The sequence below is a fragment of the Coregonus clupeaformis genome, chromosome 5 (assembly GCF_020615455.1).
Source record: "Coregonus clupeaformis isolate EN_2021a chromosome 5, ASM2061545v1, whole genome shotgun sequence".
Taxonomy (NCBI): Eukaryota; Metazoa; Chordata; class Actinopteri; order Salmoniformes; family Salmonidae; genus Coregonus; species Coregonus clupeaformis.
Genome location: NC_059196.1, coordinates 18227681 through 18239558, shown reverse-complemented (window position 1 = coordinate 18239558; position 11878 = coordinate 18227681). Strand labels below are relative to the sequence as shown.

General features: G+C 44.8%; 1 protein-coding gene across 1 annotated transcript; it reads right to left on the bottom strand.

The window, feature by feature from the left end:
• Nucleotides 1–1710: 1710 nt before the first annotated feature.
• Nucleotides 1711–11052, bottom strand: LOC121557222 (ras and Rab interactor 2-like). Its single transcript, XM_041871065.1, has 10 exons — nt 11014–11052; nt 7183–7291; nt 6973–7045; nt 6746–6825; nt 6410–6492; nt 4390–4621; nt 3396–4049; nt 2890–3207; nt 2588–2719; nt 1711–2443 (listed from the first exon to the last, which is right to left on the bottom strand). The coding sequence occupies exons 1-10, from the start codon at nt 11050–11052 to the stop codon at nt 1989–1991; spliced, it is 2175 nt and encodes a 724-aa protein (XP_041726999.1). The 3' UTR covers nt 1711–1988.
• Nucleotides 11053–11878: the final 826 nt, after the last annotated feature.

The following is an 11878-nucleotide window of genomic DNA, read 5'->3' as shown; positions in this document are numbered from 1 at the left end:
GCCAAATAATGTAGATTAAAATAAAAAAAATAAAAAAAAACAGAGTACATATTACACATAACATAATACAATCACTTTCTAATCAACTGTCGTTTCGTTTCAGCTGTTATTTCAGGCACATCAACACATTTCTCAACATCTTTACGTTATCATGCTTGATTACTGCAACCCAGAGGAAACAGACAAAATCGGTGTGGTACTGCAACCTGGTGGTCAACATGGAAAATACATCAAGTGTTCTAACCATGGAACCAACCTGCTGAAAGCCTCCATGCTTTGCCCCAATTTGACCATTTAATTGGCCCCACTGAGAGACATTTCTCGAAGGAAACACAATGAAAATATTACAAACGTCACAATTTGCAACACTCATGGGAAATATCTTCCACAAACAATTGAAAGTCATTCTCATATTTCAAATTACCCAAATTCAGCCTAATCAGACCAATATCTGCATGTCTTATTGGGTGCATTTCAATGCAACTGAAACCAGGAATTGTAAAATAAAATGTTTTGCATAACAAGTTTGCATTACAATATTGAGAAGGCGACTCCATGTTTGCCAGCTACAGTGGGCTCCAAAATTACTGGCACCCCTGACTGGCAATGCACAAACATTGAGGTCCGGCGACTGAGATGGCCATGGCAGAACATTGATTTTGTTGTCACAGAACCATTTGTGTGTGGATCTTGAGGTATGTTTTGGGTCATTGTCTTGTTGGAAAGTCCACCTACGGCCAAGTCCCAGCCTTCTGGCAGAGGCAACCAGATTGTCAGCCAAAATAGCCTGATACTTGGTGGAATTCATTATGCCATTCATCTTAACCAGTACCCCTGGACCTCTGGAATTAAAACAGCCCCAAAACATCACTGACCCACCACCATATTTCACCGTGGGTATGAGGTGCCTCTCCTTGTATGCATCTCTGTTTCAATGCCAAACATGCCGATGCTGTATCTGACCAAACGTTCAATTTTGGTCTCATCTGACCAGAGCACCTTCTTCCAGTCATAATTTAAATGGCGTTTGGCAAACTCCAAGCACTTGCGTCTGGGGGTCAGAAAGGGCTTTCTTCTGGCAACCCTTCCAAAGAGCCTGTGGTTGTGGAGGTGGAGTCTGATGGTGCTTTTTGAAACCTGGCAACCCCAAGAAGCCACCAAGGCCTGCAATTCTTTCACAGTGATTCTTGGGGATTTTGTTGCTTCTCTCACCATCCTCCTCCCTATCCTGGGGGCAAAATGCATAATAATAATTGCCCTGACAGTGCTCAGTGGTATATTCAATCGTTTGTGGATCTTCTTGTAGCCATTACCAGATTTATGAAGGTCTACAACCATCTCTTTTGAACTGCCAGTTATTTTGTTTTCTTCATGGTGTTGGATGACAAAGGGATATTGCATGCGTGTTACCTCATTTTTATACCCTAGTGAAACAGGAAGTGATGTAATGCCGACTCCCGAGTGGCGCAATGGTCTAAGGCACTGCATCGCAGTGCTAGCTGTGCCACTAGAGATCCTGGTTCGAGTCCAGGCTCTGTCGCAGCCGGCCGCGACCGGGAGACATTGATTTTTAATTAAATCAATAAATGATTTTGGTGGGTTCCATTGGAACATTAATATAGTACAGTATTTCTCACATGTTGGTATTTTGAGTTTATCTCTATAAATATATTGTTTATATTTTTTTAAGTATTGTTTGTGCATTGCCAGTCAGGGGTGCCAGTAATTTTGGAGCCCACTGTAAGTGCTTGCGGCAAAGCCCAGGGTTCTAGACAGACTGGCTCCTCTGTGTCATCCTTCTGGTATAAGTCTCCCACTGGCAGCCCAGTCCACTCTGACCTCTGCTGACCCATCTGTGTGTCTGTCCGGTCTTCTAGCTCTGCTGGCCTGGCGCTGTGCCTCATGAACCCTGTGGAGACTAACCTGCCCTTCCTCACTCTCTAAACCCTTTACCACACACTAGGACTAGGAGGTCTGACCCCTCCCTCCTAGTCCACCTCACTCCCTGCTGGATGTCCGTCCAACTCTTGTACTGTAGTCCGTCTCTCCTTCCGAGGTGAGGCCTGGAGTTGTGCAGCTGGGGATCCTTGGCCTTGTGCTCTGCTGCCCTCTGCCTCCCTCACCGCTACCACCACCTCTGAGGTTATGTGCAGTGCCTTGGCCACACCACTAGAGGGCGACGGTGGGGCGTCAGTTACACTTCCTGTGCCAGTTTCAGTCTCTGCATCACTGGAGTTTTCCCTGCCCTTCTGGCCGTGCCCAGGTCTCTGGAGGGTCCTCCGATTCGTGCTGCGTCGTGATTGGTTGCAGTGCAGGGTGCGCCTGCGATGCCAATGGCTCAGGGATTGCTGGGCCTCAGTGTTGAGCTGGCGTGTGGCAAGACGAGGGCGGAAGCTGCTGATGTAGAAGAGAGAGGCGTACAGGGACGTCAAGTAGTAACCTCCTGCAAAATAGAGAGACAGAGGTAGAGAGAGAGAGAAACAGAGACAGAAAGGGGGTTACTATAAGGTGGGCTCATTTCCAGTGAGTGTCCATGTACACATACATGTTTCTGTGGGTCTGCGTGAAATGTTTGTATAATTCGTACCCTCTCCCTGCAGCTGTGTGGGGTCCAGTAGCTCCATCATGTAGTCAGTGTCCAGCTGCAGAGTGACCACATCACTACGCAGAAGCACCCAGGTCAGACAGGGCAGGAAGTCATCAGCCCCATACACTACACCTGAGACAGAGGGGAGGAGGGAGTCAAAGGTCAAATAACTCCAAACATCATCCTTAATAGAGAGTGTATGGTGAATTTCACCATATCTAAATAGAGAGAAATACCCTAACCCCAACCAACTCCATTCATACACATACTGAGGCTGAGGAGGTCTACCCTGCACCACCCACCTGGGTTGGCATTGGCCGTCATGCTGTGGTAGATGGTCTTGCAGACCTTGAGCAGGATATGGACCTTCCTGCTGGGGGAGTAGGACTGGTGCATGGCTGACCACCTCTGCTGGATCTTCTCCAGGGTGACTGGGTCAGGGACCCCAACCCCAGGCGTCCCTTCCAGCTCCTCCACCCCCCGGCCCTCCAGGACCTGCTGGTTCTCCCTCAGCTTCCGCAGGCTACCTTCGTGGTCTTGACAGCTCTGGAGGCAGGTGTACAGGTGGGCGCTCACAGGCTTCAGGGCCACCTTGTGTAGAGAGAGCTCCAGTATGGTGTCTAATGTAGATAGAGGACAGAGAGAGGGAGAGACTGAGGTGTTAGAAAACAATTCTGGAAATGTATGTAGTTGAGTATTTGTCCGTTTTGGCTTTGTAGTGGATACTGAACTAAAGCTGAACAGTTTTTTTGTATAATAGTAGTGATATTCTGTTTTCGAACACTAATTTATTAATGCATGGACTCACCCAGCTCCTCGTCGGCTGTGTCGGCCATACTGTCTATGAGGATGTGTATCTCAGGACAGTCCAGCAGTGTCTCTCTCAGGGCAGTGAGAGCCGTACGCACCTCCTGAAGCAGGTCTGCACCTGTCATTCCAGGGATAAACCCAGCCCCCAGGGTCATCTCAACGAATCCCAGCACTGCCTCGGCAAACAAACCGCCCCTCCGCTTGCTGAGCTCCTGCACCCGCTTGGTCAGCCTCTTCTGTGGAGACCCCAGCCCACCAATGGCCAGACCCACAGCCGAGAGGCGGTGCATCACCTTGTTGGCCAACCGATGTGAGGGGTGGGGGGAGTGGGAGGGGCTGGGGACCGACTCCGGCTCCTCCTCCATGCTGCTGATTGACAGCGAGTCCAGCTCAAGGGAGGTGGGGCGGAGGAGGGAGGGGGGTGGCGGTTGGGAGAGCCATACCCTGTCCTCAATCCAGGACACACTGTGAGGGGACTGAGGGGCAGGGCTGAACAGGGGCTTGGGGTCTGAGGGGGGCCTGGGGGTGTTAGTGCGGTCCTGGCTTCCTGTTCTGTGGAGTGACTCAATGGAAGCATCCCTACTGGGCCTCCTCAGAACCACCCCTCCTGTTGGGGTGGGGGGAGACGGGGCAGCCTGGACTACAGGAGACCCTGGAGACAAGACCAAACATATCAGTTAGTCGTTGGTTGATTTTGGTTTTGGCATAACGGCTAGTGAGCTCTATGATGTCTCATTAGCTCCTACAGAGAGAAGGATGATTCATGCGGTGACATTTTCCCACAGACAGGATGGACAAGGAAAATAAAGCACCTTCAAGGTCCAATGCAGCTGTTAAAAAAAAATATCTCAATATCAAATAATTTCTGCTCTTACACTAAAATGGCATTATCATCATTTTCAAAATTGTATTATTCCAACCTCAGTGTGGAAATATATATAAAACACAGGAAAATCATGTTTTTAACTGCACTGGACCTATAATCACTTTACCTGGATTATCAGGACTGGAGCTGCAGGGCTCCTGCTCCAATGAGATAGCTTTCTTAGTAAGAAGGCCCGCCCCTGACCAAGGTCTTGTTGTACTCAGTCGTCTCTCACGCCTATAATTGGCTTGCCGATTAATTCGATGTGGGCTGGTTGGTTGATGCGTCAGCCAGTCAGCGCCATGCTCATGGAGATAGAGTGGGTTGATGATGCACAGAGCATCATTGGCTGCTGTCAGCTATTGAACAGAAGACACAATTGAGAGGGAGCTTGACTGTGTATTTAAAAGGCATTAACAACATGAGGATCTTTCAGAAAATGTAAAATTATAGTTGAATGTTTCAGTATTAAAGGCAGTTTTTATCTCAAAATCAAATAATTTCTGGGTAACAAATAAATACCTTACAGTAGTAGTTTCCATAAAAATTGTCAAAAAGAAACAAAAATAAGTTTTTAGCAAAAAAAAAATTCTCAATCAAGAATTTTGCTAGGACTGTCTGGGAGAGGTCTGAGTGGGGAGGGGAAGGGCACCAAAGCGGAGGAGGGGCCTAATGGGAGATAGGTTATTGGCAGAGAGGTTTGGAACTCTCTTTGTCATTGGTGTATTACACCTTATACTGCCTGAGGATGTCACCAGGCAAGCCAAAACTCCAGCCAGCAACTATCAGGAAATAACACTAACCACATTTCCTTCCACAGTTTTTATGTGAGTGAAGTCATACAGTATAAAAAAAAAGTAATGACAGTTGTGATGGAAACAGGAAGTTTCAGTACAATGTTTTAAATGCAGACAGATCATTTGTTTGTTCGACATGGTGGGATTTTTTGTGTCTGTAAAATTAATTATACGAGAAATGGTGGTGAAAACGCCTTTATGTGCAAATATTGATATAATAACCATCATATATAAGTAAAATTGGAGTCACGCGATTATATAATATGTGGTCCTCCTACTACGACTTGGGAAACCATGCCGTTTATTAGGCTACAGATAAAATAAGTTATGACGAACTTCACAGGGTTATTCTGGTGACATGATGATCGATGCTTGACTGCCATTTGATTAGTACAAATATTCTCGCTCTTATCCATAATAATCTCATCATGTAGACTAGCCTATCCACACAGTATCTGTGAGCTGTTGGATAGTGCACACGTGCCAAGACCAAAGTATGCACATTTGCTATTTAATACAACTATTTTTGTGCCAAAACTATTGGTAGAGTTGAAAATGCGATGGACACACATTGAACTTCACATTTTTATTTTGTACATGAAAACTTCAGCGAAAAAGTATATCATCGCGCACTGATTTCTCTCCATAACACATTCGTTTGGTGGAAACACACCACTGGTGGGAAAATGCGCATATTTACTTCATGCAGATTCTAGAATATTCGCTAATTGGATGGAAGCCTAACTACTGATATAATGTTTTCACACTTTTACAGTGTTATTAAAAAAAAAAAATAGTCATTTAGCAGACGCTCTTATCCAGAGCGACTTACATGAGCAATTAGGGTTAAGTGCCTTGCTTAAGGGCACATTGATTTTTCACCTATTCGGCTCGGGGATTAGAACCAGCGACCTTTCGGTTACTGGCACAACGCTCTTACCCACTAAACTACCTGCCGTACAATATGATATCAAAACACAAGAAAAACATAATTTTGACTGCACTGGGCCTTTAAAACCTATATAGATTTGAAAAAGGCCATACAGTATTCAAATGTAAGATACAACTCTTCGACTGAATAGCAAAAGGAGTTGTGACGTCAGTCTGAACTGATGTACACCTCAACTCATCTATGATGCTGAGAGTGACACTTGACTGGGATAACGTTACAAAGCACTAGGAAAACCCAGAGCAGACTTCCGCTTTTCTGTGTGAACCACATGTCAAACCATGGCAACACATCCGCTAGAGTGGGTTCTAACTATATGTAATGTTAAAGCAGAATGCAAGATAGTGAATAGGTCCCAAACTTTATAGACATGTTATGAAGCTATGAATACAGCTGATTACCTGTATGGTGCACATGGCAGTATCAGGAGCCCTCTGAGTCATGTGATCAGACTGAAGGTCAAAGGTGGGACACAGCCAGGACTCTATATACGAACAGATACACAAAAAGAGAGGGAGGAAAGGAGATCAAATGTAAGAATGAGAGAAGAAGAGATGGTAGTCGTCAAGAGGAGTAAGAGGAGGTAGAGGAGCACATAGAGGACAAGACGTTTGATATGAAGTGACTAAAATGGATGACAAGGAGATAGTTGTGCAGGAGGAGTGAAAGGAAGATGATAAGTGGAAGAGAGCGTGGGTGAGGAAGAGGAGAGATGGAGAGGGTGAATTCAGACTTACTGGGACCCAGCTGGGACTGTGGCTGATCTGTTAGACTGTAGAGCCACGGAGGGATGAACAGACATACTGGCAACACGTCCCTGGGAGAGAGATACAGAGAGAGATAGAGACAGAGACAGAGACAGAGAGCGAGAGAGAGAGAGAGAGGTTAATGAGATATATCAGATGCATAACTGATAGATACTGTAGTTAGTAAACAGCATATACCGTAGGTTGTTGTAACTCACCTGCTCAGAGAATAGAAGACCACTAACTGGGCCAGATCAGAGAAGCCTAAATATGACTGAGATAGCTGATAAGCTGAGAGAGAAGAAGAGAGAGGTTATTATAAGACATACAACAAACTAAGAACTTGAGATTAACCTTTAAAAAAACGGGGAAGTGTATGGCTTTTGAGGTTCTGGTCAGTAAAATATGCATGTGTGTGTCCTGCCTACCTTCACCAGTGCGTTGTATGGGGTCGTCTCTGACATCTCCACTCTTTCCTCCAGTGGACACACACAGCAGGATGGGCTGGGAGGCAGAGTCCCTCAACACCAGGAAGCTCTGTGAAAGGAGAGAGAGAGAGGTGATGAGAAGCCTCATAACACTGTGTTTGGGCGTTAGGAAACAGTGACTGTACAGAGCAGCTTCACAGAAAAGGACAAGATGGATTTACTCATTTTTCTGTAGAGCAGTCATTCAAGGCCTACAGAAGTGAGCAAGCCAGGCTAGCCTCACACCAACGCTAACTAAGTGTAACACACACACGTTCAAATACATGTACAGTGAGGAAAAAAAGTATTTGATCCCCTGCTGATTTTGTACGTTTGCCCACTGACAAAGACATGATCAGTCTATAATTTTAATGGTAGGTTTATTTGAACAGTGAGACAGAATAACAACAACAAAAGCCAGAAAAACGCATGTCAAAAATGTTATAAATTGATTTGCATTTTAATGAGGGAAATAAGTATTTGACCCCTCTGCAAAACATTACTTAGTACTTGGTGGCAAAACCCTTGTTGGCAATCACAGAGGTCAGACGTTTCTTGCAGTTGGCCACCAGGTTTGCACACATCTCAGGAGGGATTTTGTCCCACTCCTCTTTGCAGATCTTCTCCAAGTCATTAAGGTTTCGAGGCTGACGTTTGGTAACTCGAACCTTCTGCTCCCTCCACAGATTTTCTATGGGATTAAGGTCTGGAGACTGGCTAGGCCACTCCAGGACCTTAATGTGCTTTTTCTTGAGCCACTCCTTTGTTGCCTTGGCCGTGTGTTTTGGGTCATTGTCATGCTGGAATACCCATCCACGACTCATTTTCAATGCCCTGGCTGAGGGAAGGAGGTTCTCACCCAAGAATTGACGGTACATGGCCCCGTCCATCGTCCCTTTGATGCGGTGAAGTTGTCCTGTCCCCTTAGCAAAAAAACACCCCCAAAGCATAATGTTTCCACCTCCATGTTTGATGGCAGGTAGCTTAGTGGTTAAGAGCATTGTGCCAGTAACCGAAAGGTCGCTGGTTCTAATCCCCGAGCCGACTAGGTGAAAAATCTGTCGATGTGCCCTTGAGCAAGGCACTTAACCCTAATTGCTCCTGTAAGTCGCTCTGGATAAGAGCGTCTGCTAAATGACTAAAATGTAAATGTAAATGATGGTGGGGATGGTGTTCTTGGGGTCATAGGCAGCATTCCTCCTCCTCCAAACACGGCGAGTTGAGTTGACGCCAAAGAGCTCGATTTTGGTCTCATCTGACCACAACACTTTCACCCAGTTCTCCTCTGAATCATTCAGATGTTCATTGGCAAACTTCAGACGGGCCTGTATATGTGCTTTCTTGAGCAGGGGGACCTTGCGGGCGCTGCAGGATTTCAGTCCTTCACGGCATAGTGTGTTACCAATTGTTTTCTTGGTGACTATGGTCCCAGCTGCCTTGAGATCATTGACAAGATCCTCCCGTGTAGTTCTGGGCTGATTCCTCACCGTTCTCATGATCATTGCAACTCCACGAGGTGATATCTTGCATGGAGCCCCAGGCCGAGGGAGCTTGACAGTTATTTTGTGTTTCTTCCATTTGCGAATAATCGCACCAACTGTTGTCACCTTCTCACCAAGCTGCTTGGCGATGGTCTTGTAGCCCACTCCAGCCTTGTGTAGGTCTACAATCTTGTCCCTGACATCCTTGGAGAGCTCTTTGGTCTTGGCCATGGTGGAGAGTTTGGAATCTGATTGCTTCTGTGGACAGGTGTCTTTTATACAGGTAACAAGCTGAGATTAGGAGCACTCCCTTTAAGAGTGTGCTCCTAATCTCAGCTCGTTACCTGTATAAAAGACACCTGGGAGCCAGAAATCTTTCTGATTGAGAGGGGGTCAAATACTTATTTCCCTCATTAAAATGCAAATCAATTTATAACATTTTTGACATGGGTTTTTGTTGTTGTTATTCTGTCTCTCATTGTTGAAATAAACCTACCATTAAAATTATAGACTGATCATTTCTTTGTCAGTGGGCAAACATACAAAATCAGCAGGGGATCAAATACTTTTTTCCCTCAATGTACGCACCAAAATCTCACTGCGAAATAAGTGAGCATGCCCCCACAAACACACACTAGGCCTACAGACACATTACAGGAAGTGGGTTTGATGAACAGTGTGTTCAGGAATAGATGACTGACTGTGATAGTGAGAGACACATTGGTATGTCCACTTTGAGTCAAGTCAAAAACAAACTATAGGCAGCAGCAGTTTGATGCAAGGCAAGCTATATTTAATATCAAGTTCTCTAAATATCGATGCATATCGTCAACTAAACCTGCGGAAGATAAATTAACTCCCCTTTGTTCACTTCATCATTTGCAATGAATAGATAGTGTCCTCAGAATGTATTCATACCCCTTGACTTATTCCACACTGTTGTGTTACAGCCTGAATTGGTATTGTGCAACATTTGCCCATTATTCTTTTCAAAATTCTCAAAACTCTGTCTTGCCATAGATTTGTAAGTATATTTAAGACAAAACTGTAACTTGGCCACTCAGGAACATTCACTGCCTTCTTGGTGACCTTGTGTTTTGGCAATTGTCCTGCTGAAAGGTGAATTCATCTCCCAGTGTCTGGTGGAAAGCTGACTGAACCAGGTTTCCCTCTAGTATTTTTCCTGTGCTTAGCTCCAATCCGTTTCTTTTTTATCCTGAAAAACTCCCCAGTCCATAACGATTACAAGCATACCCATACCATGATGCATCCATCACTATGCTTGAAAATATGGAGAGTGCTACTCAGTAATGTGTTGTACTGGATTTGCCCCAAACATAACACTTTGTATTCAGAACAAAGTTAATTGCTTTGCCACATTTTCTGCAGTATTACTTTAGTGCCTTGTTGCAAACAGGATGAATGTTTTGGAATATTTTGATTCTGTACAGGCTTCCTTCTTTTCACTCTGTCATTTAGGTTAGTATTGTGGAGTAACTGCAATGCTGTTGATCCATCCTCAGTTTTCTTCTATCACAGCCCAAAACTGTTGTAAAGTCACTATTGGCCTCATGGTGACATCCCGGAGCGGTTTCTTTCCTCTCCGGCAACTGAGTAATGAAGGACACATGTATCTTTGTAGTGACTAGGTGTATTGTTACACCATCCAAAGTGTAATTAATAACTTCCCCATGTTCAAAGGGATATTCAATGTCTGCTTTTTTTTTTTTTACCCATGTACGAATAGGTGCCCTTCTTTACGAGGCATTGGAAAACCTCCCTGGTCTTTGTGGTTGAATCTGTGTTTGAAATTCACTGCTCGACTCAGGGACCTTACAAATAATTGTATGTGTGGGGTACAGAGATGAGGTAGTCATTCAAAAATCATGTTAAACACTATTATTGCACACAGTGAGTCCATGCAACTTATTATGTGACTTGTTAAGCAAATGTTTACTCCTGAACTTATTTAGGCCTGCCATAACAAAGGGATTGAATACTTATTGACTCAAGACATTTCATCGTTTAATTTTTAATACATTTGTCCACTTTGACATTATGGGGTATTGTGCGTAGGCCAGTGACCCCAAAAATCTAAATTCAATCAATTTTAAATTCAGGCTGTAACACAACAACACTTAGAAAAAGTCAAGGTGTGTGAATAATTTCTGAAATATAACATGTAAGTGTTGCTCTTTCTTACAGAGCTACTGCCTATCCACATGGATAATGTGTTGGAAAAAACCCATTGTTAAAGTGCTTTTCATATCCCACCAATTCAACCTAAACCCTGATATACAGTAGTTCTTACAGTGTAATAGGATGCTGTCTCCAGATACTGGATCACCATTGTCTCACCATACTCACTTGTCTCAGTGGCTGATCTTGTTAAGACAGGGTCCTTAACATCGCTGGGATTCTTTAGCAAACCAAATATATTTTCTGCTCCTCTTTCTTTCAGTCCATCTGTATCTCTCCTCTCTTACTCTCTCACACATACAGCACTTCTGCATTAATTTGCTTTTATGCAAAGTAAAGGGAAGTACAAGAACAACTTGACATACTGTAAGAGTCTGCTTCCATATTCATCTGTAATATCGCAGCCTGTCCAAATGCTACCCTAATGTACAAAGGTGACCTTGAGACTAGGCCTAAGGGCCTGAATACAGAGAGGTCACCCATGAGGTCAGACAGTAGATAGTGGCATGGGTCTACACAGTGTGTGTGTCTGTCCCAAACCGCACCCTATTCCCTACATAGCGCCTACTTTTGACCAGAGCCCTATGGGCCCTTGTCAAAAGTAGTGCACTATATAGGGTAAATGGTGCCATTTGGGATGCACACAGTGACCTGTGTAAAGACGGAGGGTAGTGGGGGGGAACTCACCCCAGCAGGCCGGCCCCAGAGGGCAGCATGGGCCCCGTCTCTATCCCAGGGGCCCCCAGGGGCCCAGGCGTCCTGACACAGTTGCAACCTGTCCAGCAGAGTCAGAGGCCTCCTAGAAACTCCATCAGTAACCTCATTCCCTGTCCTCACCGTGCCACTCACACCTCTAGAGATAATGATACAAAAGGGGTAGTTTTAGGCTCCATAACATGCTCTGTTACAGCATACAGGGGCGGTTTACCGGACACTGAATAATGTAGTGTGCCAACTGCATATGGATTAAGATTAAA

Bases quoted from the DNA above. Each gene is read 5' to 3' on its own strand.
- LOC121557222 (XM_041871065.1), bottom strand. From the start codon at position 11,052: ATGGTGATCCAGTATCTGGAGACAGCATCCTATTACACT. The intron at 7,046-7,182 runs GTAGGCAGGACA...CTTCTCTCTCAG, and splicing joins CATACAACGCACTGGTGAAG to CTTATCAGCTATCTCAGTCA. The intron at 6,493-6,745 runs GTAAGTCTGAAT...GTTCGTATATAG, and splicing joins ACAGTCCCAGCTGGGTCCCA to AGTCCTGGCTGTGTCCCACC.